The 22113-nt window shown below is 42.1% G+C and overlaps 1 protein-coding gene across 6 annotated transcripts in view; it reads right to left on the bottom strand.

The window, feature by feature from the left end:
* Nucleotides 1–1869: 1869 nt before the first annotated feature.
* The window catches only part of LOC115105035 (rho guanine nucleotide exchange factor 4-like), a 171078-nt gene continuing 150834 nt past the window's right edge, over nucleotides 1870–22113 (bottom strand). For 5 of the 6 annotated variants that reach the window (XM_065007081.1, XM_065007083.1, XM_065007082.1 and 2 more), the window contains 9 exons: nucleotides 13450–13629; nucleotides 12826–13026; nucleotides 12315–12494; nucleotides 10191–10423; nucleotides 9824–9953; nucleotides 9523–9654; nucleotides 8755–8998; nucleotides 8072–8149; nucleotides 1870–2564 (listed from right to left, as the gene is read on the bottom strand). In XM_065007081.1, coding sequence (XP_064863153.1) covers nucleotides 2407–2564; nucleotides 8072–8149; nucleotides 8755–8998; nucleotides 9523–9654; nucleotides 9824–9953; nucleotides 10191–10423; nucleotides 12315–12494; nucleotides 12826–13026; nucleotides 13450–13629 — 1536 coding nt within the window. In that variant the 3' untranslated portion in view covers nucleotides 1870–2406. Of the gene's footprint in view, nucleotides 2565–8071; nucleotides 8150–8754; nucleotides 8999–9522; nucleotides 9655–9823; nucleotides 9954–10190; nucleotides 10424–12314; nucleotides 12495–12825; nucleotides 13027–13449; nucleotides 13630–17682; nucleotides 18640–22113 lie in introns of those variants that run through there. The other variant, XM_029626571.2, reaches the window with a different exon arrangement.

Genomic DNA, 22113 nt, shown 5'->3' with positions numbered 1-22113 from the left:
CATATGGTATCTGCCTGTTTGAGAATGCTTGTGTGGATCCAAAAGAAACCCTATCAAAACCCTGGTCACATGTGAGTCATAGGGATCCATAACCCCTGTGACAGGTGAGTTATAGTGCTGCACAACCCTCGTGACAGGTGAGTTATAGTGCTGCACAACCCTCGTGACAGGTGAGTTATAGGGCTGCATACTCAATTCTGAGAGGCCATGTTCCATATCTCTACCTCGAGGCGACAAGACACACACTTTGTTTTAGAAATCATACACACACACACGCACACATCCCTTTGTGTCTCCCGGTTCTCCAGACATCACATTGGATCCCAGGGGAGAGCAATCCATGACCGAGCTACTTTCTTTTGAAGAGGAAAACATCTCCAACTGAAAGCTGGATTCAGGCTTCTTTGTGTCAACCCCATAATATTGTAGGCCTCTTGAACCTGATCACAGTCAATATACAGTAGCCATGGTCAATTGATTGATTATAAATGTGTGTTATATGTATTGAGCCGCTGATATGATCAGTTTGTCTTTTTGGAAATGGAAAGGGAAAATCAGAATCATAAAAAAAGCCTATGCCATCATGTTAAGAAGGTGGCATACAAGGCATGGTTTATGACTCCAGTCTTTAGCATCTTTACGATTTTAGTAGACAGAAACCCACAATGTCTGCAGCGCACTAACAATTCAGTGCCTCAGATCGTCTAAAAAATAGGTTACCCTTCTCAAATGTGAATTTGTAGTTCTTTTGGACAGTGAAGCGAGATGAAAAGCATCAGTAGTAGGTGTTGTTTTGCTGTCATCTCGCCCAGCTAACCTACTTCCTGGGATTCTTCAAGCTCCCTGTAGTCTCTTCATCAGCAGGAACACAAAAATACATTTTTGTCACAACAGTCAACTTTGTCTTGCCAGAAACTCATGAATATTCATCTACAAATGAAAGGTGTCGCAGACAAACAGAAAACGTCCTGATGAAGCCTCTGGGGACATGGAGGAAATGGGTAGAACTTCCAGAAGGTGATCCACCCTGTTAAACTTGTATGGAAAAGAAGTAGCCTGGATACCAGTCTTTCTGTGCTCTTGCCAACACCTTGTGGAATTGTCATGACAGCAATGTTGCCAGAAGCACAACAGATGTGGGACCAGGCTAGAAAAATCTAACATTAGACTTTCAATATTCAATATTTAAAGTCTGTTAAATGTTCTGATTATATGAAATCATGTGGTATTGTAGCATTGCACTTACCAGGGGGACGAAAGTGCAGTTGTACCATTTCAATCAAGCTCCCGACTGGCGCCGCGGTTTAAGACACTGCATCTCAGCGCTTAAGAGGCTGTATCACAACCGGCCGTGATTGGGAGTCCCATGGGGCAGCGAACAATAGGCCAAGCGTCGTCCGGGTTTGGCCGGTGTAGGCCATCATTGTAAATATAATTTTTTCTTAACTGTGCCTAGTTAAATGAAGGTTAAATATATATTTTTAATCGAGCCTCATTTTGCCACAGTAGGAGAATACATCTTGAATTTGAAAATGTTGCTAAATGAATGTAATTGCAGGGGTTGACAAAAGGTAAAACATACTCTTCACACTATTTCAAAGCATCCAGGACACACTTCAGATGGCACTTCCATAAAGGGGTTAATTACTCATATGCACTGTGTAAGGCTAATGACAAAGGTCAGGTGTGTGTGTGCGTTTGTGGGCTGCTGCAACTCAAACGGGAGATTTGTGAAGAATTGAGAATCGAATCTGGGTACCATTTGTTTTTCTCAGACTGTTTACACTAACATTAAGACCCCACCACACCCTTAAGTATCGACTGTTATGAAATGCTCAAAATAAACCAGGAAAACATCTTTGCACAAAGAGAAGTACAATAAACTTTATCCCCCTTTTTCACCTTTTTTTTCAATAGCAGACACAGCACAAACTTAAATACAAAAGCAAAATTGATCTGGCACTGTGAACAGTTGGCATTTGTCGAAACAAAACAAAAACACTGGGGGAAAAAAATCATTTAGTTGCGTCAGTCAATGTCTTTCCAAAAAGAGGAGCCTCATTGGCAGTCACATGATCACACAGCAGTAGTAATATTAGTACCAATCGGTGCTTGGTTGAAGTTGTAGTAGCAGTAGCAGGTAAAATAGTCCTAGTAACATTCTCCCAAAGTATACACGATGTCCGGGAGAACCATTCCCAAGTCTGATTGTAACCAACCTATAAAGTGCTTTCTCAAAGAAAAAATATCATCATCATCATGTTGATCTTTCACAATAATCAGTATATGAATTAGGATAACATTATGTATAACAAAGAACAAACGAGAGAAGGAAAAAAAAGGATTGGGGATAAAAAAGTCAGTTCAGGCGTTAGCCTTTCTCCTCTAATCCTCCTCTCCGACGTTTCACTTCTTGAAAGGCGTCAGTCTGCCGATGTTTTGCCAGAAGGTGGTCGCCTTGCGTTTGGGCTCAGCCAGCATGAAGACCTGCTGCTGGGGTACGGTGCTGGGCAGAGACGGGTGCTTCTGACGCAGCAGGAAGTCATAGTAGGGCCGGGTCACCGCTGGGGGAGAGGAGAACAGAGCGGGGTAAGTAATCATGGCATCCAGAATCAAATCTGCTACTAAATGTTTTACATGATAATGTTAAGGCTGTGACGAGAGATTAGGGGTTATACATATCTATAGAGAGACTAGGGGTTATACATATCTATAGAGAGACTAGGGGTTATACATATCTATAGAGAGACTAGGGGTTATACATATCTATAGAGAGACTAGGGGTTATACATATCCATAGAGAGACTAGGGGTTATACATATCTATAGAGAGACTAGGGGTTATACATATCCATAGGGAGACTAGGGGTTATACATATCCATAGAGAGACTAGGGGTTATACATATCCATAGAGAGACTAGGGGTTATACATATCCATAGAGAGACTAGGGGTTATACATATCTATAGAGAGACTAGGGGTTATACATATCTATAGAGAGACTAGGGGTTATACATATCCATAGAGAGACTAGGGGTTATACATATCCATAGAGAGACTAGGGGTTATACATATCCATAGAGAGACTAGGGGTTATACATATCTATAGAGAGACTAGGGGTTATACATATCCATAGAGAGACGAGGGGTTATACATATCCATAGGGAGACTAGGGGTTATACATATCTATAGAGAGACTAGGGGTTATACATATCCATAGAGAGACTAGGGTTATACATATCCATAGAGAGACTAGGGTTATACATATCTATAGAGAGACTAGGGTTATACATATCCATAGAGAGACTAGGGGTTATACATATCCATAGGGAGACTAGGGGTTATACATATCTATAGAGAGACTAGGGGTTATACATATCCATAGGGAGACTAGGGGTTATACATATCTATAGAGAGACTAGGGGTTATACATATCTATAGAGAGACTAGGGGTTATACATATCCATAGGGAGACTAGGGGTTATACATATCTATAGAGAGACTAGGGGTTATACATATCCATAGGGAGACTAGGGGTTATACATATCTATAGAGAGACTAGGGGTTATACATATCCATAGAGAGACTAGGGGTTATACATATCTATAGAGAGATTAGGGGTTATACATATCCATAGAGAGACTAGGGGTTATACATATCTATAGAGAGAGACTAGGGGTTATACATATCCATAGAGAGAGACTAGGGGTTATACATATCCATAGGGAGACTAGGGGTTATACATATCCATAGGGAGACTAGGGGTTATACATATCTATAGAGAGAGAATAGGGGTTATACATATCCATAGAGAGAGAATAGGGGTTATACATATCCATAGAGAGACTAGGGGTTATACATATCCATAGGGAGACTAGGGGTTATACATATCTATAGAGAGACTAGGGGTTATACATATCCATAGAGAGACTAGGGGTTATACATATCCATAGAGAGACTAGGGGTTATACATATCCATAGAGAGACTAGGGGTTATACATATCTATAGAGAGAGACTAGGGGTTATACATATCCATAGGGAGACTAGGGGTTATACATATCTATAGAGAGAGACTAGGGGTTATACATATCTATAGAGAGAGACTAGGGGTTATACATATCTATAGAGAGACTAGGGGTTATACATATCCATAGGGAGACTAGGGGTTATACATATCTATAGAGAGAGACTAGGGGTTATACATATCTATAGAGAGAGACTAGGGGTTATACATATCTATAGAGAGACTAGGGGTTATACATATCCATAGAGAGACTAGGGGTTATACATATCTATAGAGAGACTAGGGGTTATACATATCCATAGGGAGACTAGGGGTTATACATATCTATAGAGAGACTAGGGGTTATACATATCCATAGAGAGACTAGGGGTTATACATATCCATAGAGAGAGACTAGGGGTTATACATATCCATAGGGAGACTAGGGGTTATACATATCTATAGAGAGAGAATAGGGGTTATACATATCCATAGAGAGAGAATAGGGGTTATACATATCCATAGAGAGACTAGGGGTTATACATATCCATAGGGAGACTAGGGGTTATACATATCTATAGAGAGACTAGGGGTTATACATATCCATAGAGAGACTAGGGGTTATACATATCCATAGAGAGACTAGGGGTTATACATATCCATAGAGAGACTAGGGGTTATACATATCTATAGAGAGAGACTAGGGGTTATACATATCCATAGGGAGACTAGGGGTTATACATATCTATAGAGAGAGACTAGGGGTTATACATATCTATAGAGAGAGACTAGGGGTTATACATATCCATAGGGAGACTAGGGGTTATACATATCTATAGAGAGAGAATAGGGGTTATACATATCCATAGAGAGAGAATAGGGGTTATACATATCCATAGGGAGACTAGGGGTTATACATATCTATAGAGAGACTAGGGGTTATACATATCTATAGAGAGACTAGGGGTTATACATATCTATAGAGAGACTAGGGGTTATACATATCTATAGAGAGACTAGGGGTTATACATATCCATAAAGACACTAGGGGTTATACATATCCATAGGGAGACTAGGGGTTATACATATCCATAGAGAGACTAGGGGTTATACATATCCATAGAGAGACTAGGGGTTATACATATCCATAGGGAGACTAGGGGTTATACATATCCATAGAGAGACTAGGGGTTATACATATCCATAGAGAGACTAGGGGTTATACATATCCATAGAGAGAGACTAGGGGTTATACATATCCATAGGGAGACTAGGGGTTATACATATCCATAGAGAGAGAATAGGGGTTATACATATCCATAGAGAGAGACTAGGGGTTATACATATCCATAGGGAGACTAGGGGTTATACATATCCATAGAGAGAGACTAGGGGTTATACATATCCATAGAGAGACTAGGGGTTATACATATCCATAGAGAGACTAGTGGTTATACATATCCATAGAGAGACTAGGGGTTATACATATCCATAGAGAGACTAGTGGTTATACATATCCATAGAGAGAGACTAGGGGTTATACATATCCATAGGGAGACTAGGGGTTATACATATCCATAGAGAGACTAGGGGTTATACATATCCATAGAGAGACTAGGGGTTATACATATCCATAGAGAGAGACTAGGGGTTATACATATCTATAGAGAGAGACTAGGGGTTATACATATCTATAGAGAGAGACTAGGGGTTATACATATCTATAGAGAGACTAGGGGTTATACATATCCATAGGGAGACTAGGGGTTATACATATCTATAGAGAGAGACTAGGGGTTATACATATCTATAGAGAGAGACTAGGGGTTATACATATCTATAGAGAGACTAGGGGTTATACATATCCATAGGGAGACTAGGGGTTATACATATCCATAGGGAGAGAATAGGGGTTATACATATCCATAGAGAGAGAATAGGGGTTATACATATCCATAGAGAGACTAGGGGTTATACATATCCATAGGGAGACTAGGGGTTATACATATCCATAGGGAGACTAGGGGTTATACATATCCATAGAGAGACTAGGGGTTATACATATCCATAGGGAGACTAGGGGTTATACATATCTATAGAGAGAGAATAGGGGTTATACATATCCATAGAGAGAGAATAGGGGTTATACATATCCATAGGGAGACTAGGGGTTATACATATCTATAGAGAGACTAGGGGTTATACATATCTATAGAGAGACTAGGGGTTATACATATCTATAGAGAGACTAGGGGTTATACATATCCATAAAGAGACTAGGGGTTATACATATCCATAGAGAGAGAATAGGGGTTATACATATCCATAGAGAGACTAGGGGTTATACATATCCATAGAGAGACTAGTGGTTATACATATCCATAGAGATACTAGGGGTTATACATATCCATAGAGAGACTAGTGGTTATACATATCCATAGAGAGAGACTAGGGGTTATACATATCCATAGGGAGACTAGGGGTTATACATATCCATAGAGAGAGACTAGGGGTTATACATATCCATAGGGAGACTAGGGGTTATACATATCCATAGAGAGACTAGGGGTTATACATATCCATAGAGAGACTAGGGGTTATACATATCCATAGAGAGAGACTAGGGGTTATACATATCCATAGAGAGACTAGGGGATATACATATCCATAGAGAGAGAATAGGGGTTATACATATCCATAGGGAGGATGGGGGTTATACATATCCATAGAGAGACTAGTGGTTATACATATCTATAGAGAGACTAGGGGTTATACATATCCATAGAGAGACTAGGGGTTATACATATCCATAGAGAGACTAGGGGTTATACATATCCATAGAGAGACTAGGGGTTATACATATCCATAGAGAGACTAGGGGTTATACATATCTATAGAGAGAGACTAGGGGTTATACATATCCATAGAGAGACTAGGGGTTATACATATCCATAGAGAGACTAGGGGTTATACATATCCATAGAGAGACTAGGGGTTATACATATCCATAGAGAGAGACTAGGGGTTATACATATCCATAGAGAGACTAGGGGTTATACATATCCATAGAGAGTCTAGGGGTTATACATATCCATAGAGAGACTAGGGGTTATACATATCCATAGAGAGACTAGGGGTTATACATATCCATAGAGAGACTAGGGGTTATACATATCTATAGAGAGACTAGGGGTTATACATATCCATAGAGAGACTAGGGGTTATACATATCCATAGAGAGACTAGGGGTTATACATATCTATAGAGAGAGACTAGGGGTTATACATATCCATAGAGAGACTAGGGGTTATACATATCCATAGAGAGAGACTAGGGGTTATACATATCCATAGAGAGACTAGGGGTTATACATATCCATAGAGAGAGACTAGGGGTTATACATATCCATAGAGAGACTAGGGGTTATACATATCCATAGAGAGACTAGGGGTTATACATATCCATATAGAGAGACTAGGGGTTATACATATCCATAGAGAGACTAGGGGTTATACATATCCATAGAGAGACTAGGGGTTATACATATCTATAGAGAGACTAGGGGTTATACATATCCATAGAGAGACTAGGGGTTATACATATCTATAGAGAGACTAGGGGTTATACATATCCATAGAGAGACTAGGGGTTATACATATCCATAGAGAGACTAGGGGTTATACATATCCATAGAGAGACTAGGGGTTATACATATCCATAGAGAGACTAGGGGTTATACATATCCATAGAGAGACTAGGGGTTATACATATCCATAGAGAGTCTAGGGGTTATACATATCCATAGAGAGACTAGGGGTTATACATATCCATAGAGAGACTAGGGGTTATACATATCTATAGGGAGGATGGGGGGGGGGATTACGACCACATTTGAATCTAAAGTGGTTTATATGAATATTAAGCACATATGATAAACAACATTTGTATAAATATTGGCAAACGTAATCCTCTTTAAAAAAAAATTAAACACGCACAACACGCTGCTACCCATCCAAACAGCCATGGAAATGGAGTTTTCCTGCCATGCACCCATTACCCAGACATACCTTTGGGCTTCCCAGCTGGATGGCTTTTGCAGGCGTTCAGCATGGCCTGTTTCTTCTGGACCTCAGTGATGGAGAATCCTGGAGGAGGAAACCACATAGGTCACAGGTCAATGTGGATATCACAGATTCATTCTGCCAGTGCCACCTATCAATACCCAGCTATTACGGAGGGAACAGAATAATAGAAGGCCAGATTGTTGGATGAAAAGTTTCGGTAATATCCGCATGCTCTGTTACAGCCCAGATAAAACCCAGAGACTATGGCTGAGAAGCGAAGGGGGCAGCTCAATGGATTTATAGCTCCTTTTATCTGAGGGATTAACGACATTCTGATCCATTAGCTGTTACATATTACACATACACTTCTCTTCCCTGATTCTCTGACCGGAGCCACTGTCAGAAACGTTTATCACAAACTATTAATACCGCAGTAGTCTGGGGGCAGAGAGAGACAGGAGGACACAGCTCATATTTTTACTAATAGGAAAGGATACACACCCAGTGGCTTTGTACAGCTGACTAGTAATACTACAGGTAAGCAGTTCATTGCAGTCTCCTAGTATTCTATTAGTGTTTTCTACTCATTCTGTATGTCTGAGTTGCTTTAGCTTAGCAAGCTAAGTAGGAATGGGTCCTTTTTCAAACTGTGGCACATCAGACAGAGAGACAGATAACTGTTTCACCTGTTTCGAGGTCGTGCTGCACCTGCGTCCTCTCGTCCTGGAAGGCTCGGAGCCAGCGTTGTTTCTGCTCAGGCTTCTTGGCACACAGCAGGTGGACCTCGTCCCCCGCCAGCGAGCGCAGCTTCAGAGCGTTCTTCACCGACACGTTGAAGTCCTTCTCCTTCCCGTCCTCCACATCCACCACCTCCATCAGGTCCATGTCCATACGACCCTTATAGTACAGCATGTCCCTGCGCAGGAGGTCCTGAAAAAACCATAGGGATACGTGATAATGCTGTTATATATTACTGTTACTAACTCTAATCCTTATAGTACAGCATGGTCCTATAGGGGGGAGAGAACTGCTACTAACCCACTTCATAAACATCCCTACACTCTATCTAGAACCTAAAATGGTTATTTGGCTGTTCCCATAGGAGAACCTTTGAAGATCCCTTTTTGGTTCCAGGTATAACTTTTTTTTATATTAAAAAAAAATAAATCTTTATTTAACTAGGCAAGTCAGTTAAGAACAAATTCTTATTTTCAATGACGGCCTAGGAACAATGGGTTAACTGCCTGTTCAGGGGCAGAACAACAGATTTGTACCTTGTCAGCTCGGGGGTTTGAACTTGCAACCTTCCGGTTACTAGTCCAACGCTCTAACCACTAGGCTACCCTGCCCAGCTTAATGTCCACATTACGGTTCAATCACAACCGTAGCCTCAACCGTAACCCTTACCAGCTTCATGTCCACATTATAACAATCATTTTAACAGTGCTGCTCGCCTTTTTGCAGTAGACCATCTGGTGGTCGAAGAGGAAGAACATGCGCTGCTGGCTCCTAGCCTGAGGCTGGGAGATCTTCGTCAGCTCTCCAGAGAAGATCAGATCTGAACTCATACTGAGGATGTCTTCTCCCTGAGGATGTTCAAACGCACACCAAGCATCTGTTAGAGCCTACAGACAGAGTTTGTTCAGCCAAAAAAAGTTGTGTCCTGGCAACATGTTTCCAGAACAAGTCACTTGGTCCTAGTCATGGCCCTAGTCATGGATTCTGTTCCATTACCCTCGATGCACCTTTACTCACCTCCCAGTCCTCTATGGAGCTCTGCCATTGGGCGATCTTGTCGATGTTCTCCAGGCGCCGCTTCCTCTCGTTGATCAGCCTGGCCACGTTCTTCATGGCGTTCAAGGCAGCCTCCACGTCCTTATAGTCCCTGGGTTGCCCAGAACAGACAAACACATCAGGCCCTCTCGGTCTTACATGATTGTTTTAGTCTAATGATAGACTTGTAATAACTTTCGACTTAAAAACGAAACACAACTAATAACCTATCAGTGTCATGTGATTTCTGAAAGAAATTTCAGCGATTTCAGAGAGCGAAATTGGGAGATAAGAAGGAACACGTGCAGCTCCTTGCATGTGTGCACAGTACAAGTGTGTGTGTGTTTACCTATGCTGAGGGTTGGTGTATTTCAGTAGCTCGGCCAGCTGCAGAGGGTACTTGCAGATCTTCTGAACGGGCGTGAGCAGGAAGCCATCCAGCGAGATGTCAATCATCTTCTGCAGCAGACGACAGGCCTCGAAGAAGAACACGTACTTGTTGGTCTTCATCAGTCTGGACAACTGCACACAGGCGTTGGGGTGGTTGTTACAGTACTCCGAGTAGATCTGGAAGTCTGTTTGCTGAGGATGGTGAGGAGGAGACAGGAAACGTTAACATGGCAGTTTAAAATGGTGGTTTAAAATGGCGAAATTGATGGTTGCTGGAATGTTACATGAATGTTTGGGCTCCAGAGAGGTTGCTTGACTTGAATCCCCAACATAAAGTGTGTATAATAATACAGTAGTTATCTATTAAGCAGATTTAATGTCCCCTATTATGTCATGTTATGTCATGTTTATGATAGCATTATGTAGCGTTATGCAAGCCATAACGCTACATAATGCATCATGAAACTAGGTGTATGCCGCACGTCACTACTTCAGATGAGCAGCATTTGAACGTAAACATTGATTTTTTAAAATCAAAATGCGTTTTTTTTGTTGTTGTCAGAAATGCCTTCTTGAACATGTGAACTTTCATGTGCCTTAATAACAAACTTGTATTCCATCCATAAATACGAATAAAGTTGTAACATTACGAGCCTAGTTGGTTTAGCCATGGAAAAAGCGGGAACCTTCCCACTAGCCATGATTGGTTGAGATAATGAATGGGCTGGACATGCCGGGAGATGAGTTTGGATTGGTCTGCCATGTAGCATGCTTCTGTCTATAACGTGAGCTGTTCAGTATGTGTTGACAGTCCTTTCTACCATGCCGTTTTTGAATGATATAACGTTCACTATCGATAACTACAAAAGTTCTGGTATTTTTCTCAACAATATTGATACCCTGAATTTAGCAGGCGCTATCGACAGATCAGTAGGAAAAAGTGATGGGCTAATTTCTGCACATGCCAAGGTCAGTGTAAACCAGTGACTTCACACAACGCTGGACAAACAACATGTAGCTACAAACAAAACGGTTAAAAGGTTCCGGTCTGCCGTGAAGCATTCATCCATATATACAGGTAAGAGTCTAGCTACATTTTCCAGATATAAGTTTCTAATTTTGTCAGAAAGTCATTATTTTTGCAAGTTAAAGAATACTACTAGTTAGCTAGCAAACGTTAGCTTGCTGGCTTGTGTATGATTTGTGTAGTAATATTATTTGAATCAGAAAACCATTTGCATTGCTAGTTATAGCCTAATGTTAGCTAGTTAACATTGAACCTACTCTAGTACAATGTTTGTACTGGTAGTAGCATGAGTTGGGGTTATGACAGTTCATTGTTTAGCTAGCTATCTACCTAGCTAGCTACATGTCTAAACAAAAGATTCCACTTAGGCTGGATTATTACATGACCCATCAAATTAGCAGATGTGTCTGGGGGTGATTACAGCCATCGATTGTATTTCATGAACATGTGTACATGCCTAGACAATAGTGACCCATCCACTCAGCTAGATGTGGCTGGGGGGTGGTTATAGCATTTCCTTCACATGACCCATCAATTTAGTTAAGTGTGCCAGGTAAGCGTCATCTAATAACGATCAAATATTTATCAAATATTTTTATGTGGACACTTTCTGTTTTTGATATTGCTACTATGCAAGTACTATCACTGTACCGTTTACACCTTCTGTATCCCGTGCATGTGACAAATAAACGTTGATATAGCATGTGTTTACCACATGGTCTCACATGTGAATCCATAAAGAGATATGTGGAAATAAGGCTTAAAGGGTGTGAATGATGCTGAATAGGTGTAGGCAAAGAAGAGCTCTCCAGTAGGTGAATCAAAACATTCAAAGGCCTTTTACTCAAAAGTGGGGTTACAAGTTTACTCACATTAAAAGCAGAAATACTTTCCCGTTGTTCCTCGACTGCAGCGTATGATATATAATTTTCTAGCTCTGAGTCTCTACTTTTATCCAATGTAAAAACAATTTCAAATTTTGCTACATAAGACAGAATTTAGGCGGTTGGTCACAGGTGTAGAATCCCAGTGGGTCGTGTGCTGTACAATACTCACGTGTTCGAGGAAGCAGGATCCGATCTCGCTGAGGTGCGGCTGCTCCTTGTTGAACCTCTTCTCCAGACCTTTCAGTAACTTCTTCTGGAAGCGGTAGATGTCTTCGATGTTGCCGAATATACACCGCAGTTGCTCCTCTGTGAACATGTCTATCCTCTTACGGCACTGCTTGATGTAACCCTGAGAGAGGAACAGTAGACTCATGGTACCACATGTAGAACAGACTTATACCTGATTTTACATGTTAAGAATTCCCAGAAATATCCAAGTTAAAACTGAAGAATATATTTTGTCTTATTGGACGAAGTTGTATTGTTCAGAAATACAATGTCCTATGTGCTGGTTATGATGGCACAAAGGCTGGTGTGATTATTTAGAGACACTTGAAGACAAAAGGCAGATTCTTCCGGGAGTTTTTGATGCAAATAGTTTCTAAGTCCTATAATGGCCTGTGTCAAAGGAAAGGGTCTACAGGCGGACAGTGATGTTGTCTGAATGGAACTTTACTGACCTCACAGATGTCTTTGAGGTGTTTGATGTAGTCTCTCTCTGTGCCCATGATCTCATTGATAACGTTAGTCCTCATCTGGTCCTTACACGGCAGGCCTGGTCCCAGGATCAGACCCACCCCTGGCCGGTCCACTTCCCCAGCCCCAGCCTCCTCCAGCTGGGCTAGGTACTCCTCCATGGGCTCATCCTGGTTCACACGCAACTAAAGGGACCAAGAAGAAAGGGTCATTGTTATAGAATAGCCTCACTAACAGATCGGTTTAGATGCTACGAACATTTCTTATACTGTCTTATTTTTCAGTTAGGCTACCTATGTGGATCAACTGAGAAAATGTACAAACATTCATTTGGTATGTAAGGACCATAAGAAAGTCAACATTAAAAAAAATAAAACAATCTTTATCTTTTAAATGAGATAATGCTTCACAGTTGCCCCAAATTGCCGACAACAGCTCTAGCTGCCCATCTAACCCTGTACTGTAGCAGCAATAATAGATATCAAAGATAAGCAAGGTAAAGAGTATTTAATTCATGTTGTCTTTAGTTTCCCAGAGAGATGGAGAGAGAAAGAGTGAGAGAAAGAGAGAAGAAGAGAGATGGGAGATATGGAGAGTTAGTTTCTTACCCGAACAAAGCTAGCTGGGAACCAGCCCTCACTGTCCAGGATGCGTCCCCACCACCACTCCTTGTTGGTGGCATCCACTACCTCGATGACGTCCCCCGCCTTGAAGCCAAGCTCCTGGTCGTCCATGGTGACATGGTCCCACAGGGCCTCGGCGTACACACAGCTGCCATCACTGATCAGCTGGGGAGGGGAAAAGGACAGGGGACAGACAGGGGTCAACACAGGTCAGTATGGGAGGACTTCACAGTGACATAACAAAAAATGTACAACATTTGTAATACATGGTGAACAAGCTTGAAATACTTTATGAAGGCCCACATTTGTATTCTTGACCAAGGAAAACTCTAGTTATGGTCTACCTAGGGGCCCTGGAGGTTTCCCTGGTCAGGTGGTCCGGAAAAACTCTGTCCGTTCTTCATTCAGAATGGATGACTTTGTAAAACAAGGTGAAGCTGGTCTATAAATAACATCAATAACATCACTGGAAGACAAAGTGGCTGATAGAGAGAGTAGAGACATGATTTAGAAGGTAGTGGGTCTGTCCCGTATCACTCAACTGTAACGTGTGACTTTAAGACATGACACAAACAACCTATAGAATACCATTCATCGCACAAGGGATGACTTTACATCTACAACACAAGACGTACACAATGTTGTTCCAACACAGAGATGATGACTTTGTAACAACAATATTTCTACTCAGTAAGCTACATTTTAGTAACAGACACAACATGATAATATTGCTGCTACAGCCCTAGATAAGCTAAGTGAGACAGGTCCTAAAGCATTGATTGCTCTGTTGAGCCAAGCCACTGAGTCTGAGAGGGGCTTGACAGAGATCAATGTGGAGATAAGAGAGATAGAGAGAGAGAGAGCGAGAGAGAGAGAGAAAGGGAGAGACAGAAAGAGAGAGAGAAATCAAGAGGGAGAGAGAGAGAGAAAGAGAGAGCGAAAGAGAGAGATCGAGAGGGAGAGGGAGAGAGAGAGATCGAGAGGGAGAATGAGAGAGAGCTAAAAAGCCTGCGTTACTTATAAATGTACTGCAGTGCTCGTATTTCACACTGCCACATACACACACACATTACTGCGTCAACATCATGCTGGCGTCAGAGGGGCATTTGTGTCATTCTTCCATAGTAGCAGTAAGCCTTATCAAAGCCAGAATGGCCCATAGGGCATCTCCTGTTTCTATAGCATGAGCAAGTACAACACTCTGGAAAGGATGCTTGTCATAATTGTATTATTGCTCAAAAAGCCACAACTAACTAACTAACTAACTATAATGTAACTCCTCAAGTGCTGGCTTCTATACTTATGCAAGGCCTTCAGAAGGTCAAGCAGAGGCTAAATGATACCAGAACACGATCTCTGTGTCTATTTCCATGTCGGTTCTATGGGGGCTAGGGTAATCTATGTGTTTCTATTTCTATGTCTATTCTGTTGGTTAGGGTGATCTACTAAGTGTCTATTTCTATGTCTGTCCTGCCATCGATCCATCGTCATGGCGAGGAGGTCTTTGGGCCTGTTGCTAGGCGACACACCCACCATCTCGCCTCTTCTCTCCTCTACTGATCCTGCCATCATTATACAACAAAACACCAGAATATCTCCCTTCACAGAGAGTAGAAACCAGGTTGAAGACATAAATATTGTAGTATTAGCTGTACTGGGACATCAATATGAGTTTGTATAGAGGGGGAACATAGAGGGAGAATCCAAACATAAAAACACACTGTAATGTGAGTGTATCTCTGCCAGGCGGTGGATGTAAACAGTGCACTTCTCCCTGAGTGTCCTGGTCAGTAGCTCTAGGCCTTGTTACTGCCCCTCTCATCACACCCCTGCCTCCGTTTCAAACCAGCCTCTCTGTGTCCTGAGCTGCTTCGTCACCCCTCTCGGCAACGCTCCAAGCCCCTAATGCTCCACACACACACACACACACACACACACACACACACACACACACACACACACACACACACACACACACACACACACACACACACACATAGCTAACCAGGGCACACATGTTCCCCTTCCCTAAGAAACACACACACACATACACACACAGCTGATCCCCCTCGCTCTGTGCAGCTGAACCCTAGCGAGAGCAGCCGAGCGGTAAACACACACATCTGACCCAACCACATGGATCATCCACATGTTTCCTTCCACTGTATGACGGTTATATACAGTGGAAGTCGGAAGTTAACATACACCTTAGCCAAATACATTTAAACTCAGTTTTTCACAATTCCTGACATTTATTCCAAGTAAAAATTCCCTGTCATTAGACAGCTTTTATTTCTTTCATCACATTCCCAGTGGGTCAGAAGTTTACATACACTCAATTAGTATTTGGTAGCATTGCCTTTAAATTGTTTAACTTGGGTCAAACGTTTCGGGTAGCCTTCCACAAGCTTCCCACAATAAGTTGGGTGAATTTTGGCCCATTTTTCCTGACAGAGCTGGTGTAACTGAGTCAAGTTTGTAGGCCTCCTTTCTCGCACACGCTTTTTCTGTTCTGCCCACAAATTTTCTAGAGGATTGAGGTCAGGGTTTTGTGATGGCCACTCCAATACCTTGACTTTGTTGTCCTTAAGCCATTTTGCCACAACTTTGGAAGTTTGCTTGGGGTCATTGTCCATTTGGAAGACCCATTTGCGACCAAGCTTTAAAGCCCTGACTGATGTCTTGAGATGTTGCTTCAATATATCCACATAGTTTTCCTGCCTCATGATGCCATCTATTTTGGGAAGTAAACCAGTCCCTCCTGCAGCAAAGCACCCCCCCAACATGATGCTGCCACCCCCATGCTTCACGGTTGGGATGCTGTTCTTCGGCTTGCAAGCCTCCCCCTTTATCCTCCAAGCATAACGATGGTCATTATGGCCAAACAGTTCTATTTTTGTTTCATCAGAGCAGAATACATTTCTCCAAAAAGTACGATCTTTGTCCCCATGTGCAGTTGCAAACCATAGTCTGGCTTTTTTATGGTGGTTTTGGAGCAGTGGCTTCTTCCTTGCTGAGCGGCCTTTCAGCTTATGTCGATATAGGACTTGTTTTACTGTAGATATAGATTTTGTACCTGTTTCCTCCAACATCTTCACAAGGTCCTTTGCTGGTGTTCTGAGACTTATTTTCACTTTTCGCACCAAATTACGTTCATCTCTAGGAGACAGAATGCGTCTCCTTCCTGAGAGGTATGACGGCTGCGTGGTCCCATGGTGTTTATACTTGTCTACATTTGTTTGTACAGATGAACATGGTACCTTCAGGCATTTGGAAATTGCTCCCAAGGATGAACCAGACTTGTGGAGGTCTTCAATTTTATTTCTGAGGTCTTGGCTTATTTATTTTGATTTTCCCATGATGTCAAGCAAAGAAGCACTGAGTTTGAAGGTAGGCCTTGAAATACATCCACAGGTACACCTCCAAATGACTCAAATGATGTCAATTAGCCTATCAGAAACTTCTAAAGCCATGACATAATTTTCTGGAATTTTCCAAGCTGTTTAAAGGCACAGTCAACTTAGCATATGTAAACTTCTGACCCACTGGAATTGTGAAACAGTGAATTATAAGTGAAATAATCTGTCTGTAAACAATTATTGGAAAAATGACTTGTGTCATGCACAAAGTAGATGTCCTAACTGACTTGCCAAAACTATAGTTTGTTAACAAGGCATTTGTGGTGTGGTTGAAAAACAAGTTTTAATGACTCCAACCTAAGTGTATGTAAACTTCCGACTTCATCTGTACGTGCTAAACATTGTAACCTACATATATCTCATAGAGATCTCATGTTTAGCACATAACTGGTGCTAAACAGTGGCCTATACAAAACGCATTCTGTAGATTCACACAGGACCAATTATCATTCAAGCAATAACGCACGTATTCTCAACGTACAACGCCATATTGTTAAGAATAGACCCAACAACAGAGAAATGGATTATGTTCAGGCACATAAATAACACAAACATACACAAATAATAAACACAACCGGTTCTTCTTCTCACACATTCACAACACAGGCATAGGAAAACACTGAACTACAGACCAAAAATGTTCAAAATGTACAAGACAGAATATTTGCTACCGTCCACGGTTTGTCAACAACCCCCATGGTGCAAGCTAGCTAACCCGTCCGACACACTCTCTGGGCTAAGCAGCAGCATAGTGGTCCTATCCTCTACCCAGTCTAGCTCATCCTTTGCTCGGTTTTACCTGTGGTTTCGTCCTTTTATCCTGGACTCCCATCCACAGCTGTACCCCCAACTCTCCACCAGGGAATCCTCCCTCTCTCCTCCTCCTTCCTCCTCTCTGTCTTCCTTGATCGACGATACGCTGCGTGTGTGTGTGTGTGTGTGTGTGTGTGTGACGTCGGCGTGTGTGTCTCTCTACTAGAAGGCCAGGAGGAACATGAGCACTACGTTGATGATGACGAGCAGCATCATGATCATGAAAACCACCACCTTCTGAGTCTCTGGGTGGAGGTTGCAGCGCAGCAATGTGTTGAGGTAGCCCAAACGCTGCCGGGCGCGGTGAGCGCCACCACCGCGAGCCATCACGTAGGCCCCGGCAGGGCCCTCACCCCTCCCCCCCTGTCCGTCTCTTTCCTCCTCTTCTTCTCCTCCTTCACTAGCCAGCCGGCCTGTCCTCCGCCTCTCTCTTCCTCTTCTCTCCGCCAGGCTCCCCTCGTTCTGCTTCACTGCGACGCCTTGCTGCCTGTGTCTGAGCACTCCCCTCTTCTCTCTCCCTCCCTGTTTTCCACGTCCTCTCTCTCCCCCTCTCTCTCTCCCTCTTCTCTCTTCCTCTCGCCGTCTTCGCTATTTCTTCGTCTTGTCAGGATGTGAGGTAGAGATAATGCTGCATCTTTCTCAATACAATCCTCATTTCCCCTCCACCTCCTTTAGTTTTTCTTGTCCTCCGTCCTCTTCTGTCGTTCCTCGTCCCGTATCTGGGTTACGTCCACACCGCTATTTGTGGTCCTCTAACATGGCAGCTCTTTTCCCTTTATCTCCCTCTCTCTTTCTCTCTCCCTCCCTCTCTTGCGCTCCCTTTTAAGTGTACTCTGAAGCTAAAATGGTGCTGGGGTCTGCCTGAAGCTACACTAGCACAACCATCCATCCAACTCCCTGGATCGCAGTTTTTTTTTCTTTCTTTCTTTTTTTTTCACCTTCCTACCGCGAGCAGCCAATCAGGTGGCTGAGTGTGTCTCCGTATCCTGGATACCAGAGTGGATGAGGAGGGCCTTAGCAACTCCAGGGAGGGTGGGGGATGGGGAGAGGGAGGAGGGGAAGGAGGGAGCAGGAGGATGCAGAATAATAGACTGTGTGTGAGGGAAGGGAGGGGGTATGTGGGCTGCGTGTGTGTGTGTGCGCGCGTGTGAGTGTGATCTGCCTAGAATTTATTAGCCTCATCAGCTGATGGCTGGCCCGTCACTCACAGACTTAATATGTCTGATTAAAACAGGAGAGAACGGGATTAATGCATCGGATTATTATACAGGATTATCATACTGCTATTTTAGCCAATTAATTAACATACAATCACTGACCTGATGAAATTATTGGATTCTCCAACTCTCTCCCCCCTCCCCCGGTCCCTTTCTCTCTATTCTCTCGCTCTCTCTTTCTCTTCTCTCTCTCTGACCTGGATACCCAGGTGTAGCCAAACAGACCTACAGTATTTACTGCAGCCGCCCGTATCCACTCAACTAAACAGAATATGATGAGCAAGGCCACCTCACTCCGACTCTAATTTAGACGGTCTACTACATGGAAGGCCTTTTATTTGTATTTCTTTTAGGAACTCAGTCTGGGACTCAATTTACTGTTGCGAGTTAGAATAGTGGAATGCACAAGATGCAATTTCGAAATATGGCTGTGCATCATCAGTTTTTCTCTTGTTATGTCAGTCACTGATAGTCAGTCAATAAGCCCATGTCAGATAACATTTTTTTGATTGCTAAATTAGTTTGAGTGATTAGTGCTTTTTGAGGTCGGTTCGGTTTTGATTCGATTATGAAAAAATTCTCATGTTATATTATTTCAGTTTTGGTCATTTTTCTAACATGAAATGCAATATGTGGGTTGAATGCTGTAACAACAGAATAAAACAATACAAGTCCCGTGATGGTAGTGACTGTCCATTACTGCTGATCACTTATTAACCATCACATTACCATCATAATACTCAAATATTTCAGGTTGTTGTGTATATTATATTTGTGGTATTCAATAATTTTATTATTTAATTCCAGGTCATCATCTCTATAGAGCTGTTGCCTATGCTGTCTGATAAAATATTCTCAGTAAATAAGGCATACTTTTAGGACTGCTGAATACCAACTATCAATCACTTTGATTATGAATTTTCAGGTAGAGATACCTCGTGAAGCAACAACTGCTCACTATATCTCCTCAAGATAGCGCAATCTTCTGTCTCTTCCGTAGCAGACACAGACCGGACAAGTAGATGCGCAATGGATTATGGTCATTGTAGTTAATGACTATGTTTTATGCGCTAAACTACATAGAATATTTGCCATGTTGGAAACTGCAACTCCTTACTAAACCGCACAGTTCAGGCTGGATCTGATTTCTCTCTAGAGAAACTGCAATGTGCGCATTAAGCTCACAGAAGTGTTTACAATTTAAGTTAAATTCATATAATTGAACCTATGTTGGTCAATTAGTTGTTTAAAAAACAAAAAATAACTAGCGGGCAGCTATCTAAACTTGTTATCATGGTCGAATTACCCACTGTGGGGCCCCCATTGATTTTGTTAGTCAGTCTATAGGAGGAAGGTGGAATCCTATTACACCGGCTCCAACACTCGTCATATGTGGCAGGGCTTGCAGACGATAACGAATTACAAAGGGAAACCCAGCCGTGAGCTGCCCAGCGATGAAGAACTCCCAAACAAGCTAAATACCTTTTATGTTCGCTGGTAACAATGTGCCTTGCGTGAAAGCCCCTGTTTTTCCCGGATGAATGTGTGATCTCACCCTCTGAAGCCGATATGAGCAAAACGTTTAAACAATCACAAAGCGATCAGACCAGGCGGAATACCAGGGAACGTTTCCTAAAACATGCGCGGACCTGCTGACAGGTGTCTTCACAGACATTTTCAATCTATCCTTGTCCCAGTCTGCAATCTCAACATGTTTCAAACTGACCAAAATGACCATCACCCTGTAGCATTCACATCTGTAAATATAAAGTGCTTTCAAAGGCTGGTCATGATACACATCAACACCATCATCCCAGACACCCTAGACCCACTCTAATAAGGATACTGCCCCCAACAGATCCACAGGTCCATTTTGGAACGGGTCCAACCTTTTGGACCCGTGAAGACCTGTAATACATACTGGGCCTTAAGAAAGTATTCATACCCCTTGACTTATTCCACATTTTGTTGTGTTACAGCCTGACTGCAAAATTGATTAAATAGACACAATACCCCATAATAACAAAGTGAAAACATGTTTTTAGAAATCTTTGCAAAGGTATTGAAAATGAAATTCTGAAATTTCTCATTTACAAAAGTATTCACACCCCTGATTACAGCTGTGAGTCTTTCTGGGTAAGTCTCAAAGGGCTTTCACCACACCAGGATCGTACAACATCTCAGCCACTCAGGACCATTCACTGTCTTCTTGGTAGGAAAATTCAGTGTATATTTGGCCTTGTGTTTTAGATTATTGTCCTGCTGAAAGGTGAATTCATCTCCCAGTGTCTGGTAGAAAGCAGACAGAACCAGATTTTCCTCTAGGATTTTGCCTGTGCTTAGTTCCATTCCATTTTTTTTAAATCCTGAAAAACACCCCAGTTCTTAATGATTACAAGCATATCCATAACATGATGCAGCCACCCCTATACTTGAAAATATGGAGAGGGGTACTCAGTAACGTGTTGTATTGTATTTTCCCCAAACATAACACTTTTTGATAAAGAACAAAGTCAATTGCTTTGCCACATTTTTGGCAGTATAGTGCCTTGTGGAAAACAGGATGCATTCTATACAGGCTTCCTTCTTTTCACTGTATCAATTAGGTTGGTATCGTGGAGTAATTACAATGTTGTTGATCCATCCTCACTTTTCTCACAGCCATTAAACTCTGTAACTGTTTTAAAGGCACCATTGGCCTCATGGTGAAATCCCTGAGTGGTTTCCGTCCTCTACGGCAACTGAGTTAGGAAGAATGTCTGTATCTTTGTAGTGACTGGGTGTATTGATACACCATCCAAAGTGTAATTAATAACTGCACAATGCTCATAGGGATTTATACCCATCTACCAATAGGTGGCCTTCTTTTCAAGGCATTGGAAAACCTCTCTGGTATTTGTTGTTGAATCTGTGTTTGAAATTCACTGCTAGACCATGTGTGTGTGGTGTACAGAGATGAGGTATTCATTTAACAATCATGTTAAACACCATTATTGCACACAGAGTGAGTCCATGCAACTTATTATTTGACTTGTTAAGGAAATGTTTACTCCTGAACTTATTTAGGCGTGCCATAACAAAGGGGTTGAATACTTATTGACTCAATACATTTGAGCTTTTCATTTATAATTCATTTGTAAAAATGTCTAAAAACAGATTTCCACTTTGACATTATGGGGTATTGTGTGTAGGCCAGTGAA

Source organism: Oncorhynchus nerka, linkage group LG22 (assembly GCF_034236695.1).
Source record: "Oncorhynchus nerka isolate Pitt River linkage group LG22, Oner_Uvic_2.0, whole genome shotgun sequence".
Taxonomy (NCBI): domain Eukaryota; kingdom Metazoa; phylum Chordata; class Actinopteri; order Salmoniformes; family Salmonidae; genus Oncorhynchus; species Oncorhynchus nerka.
Note: the sequence above shows the minus strand (reverse complement) of the source record. Positions and strands in the feature narration are given on the sequence as shown.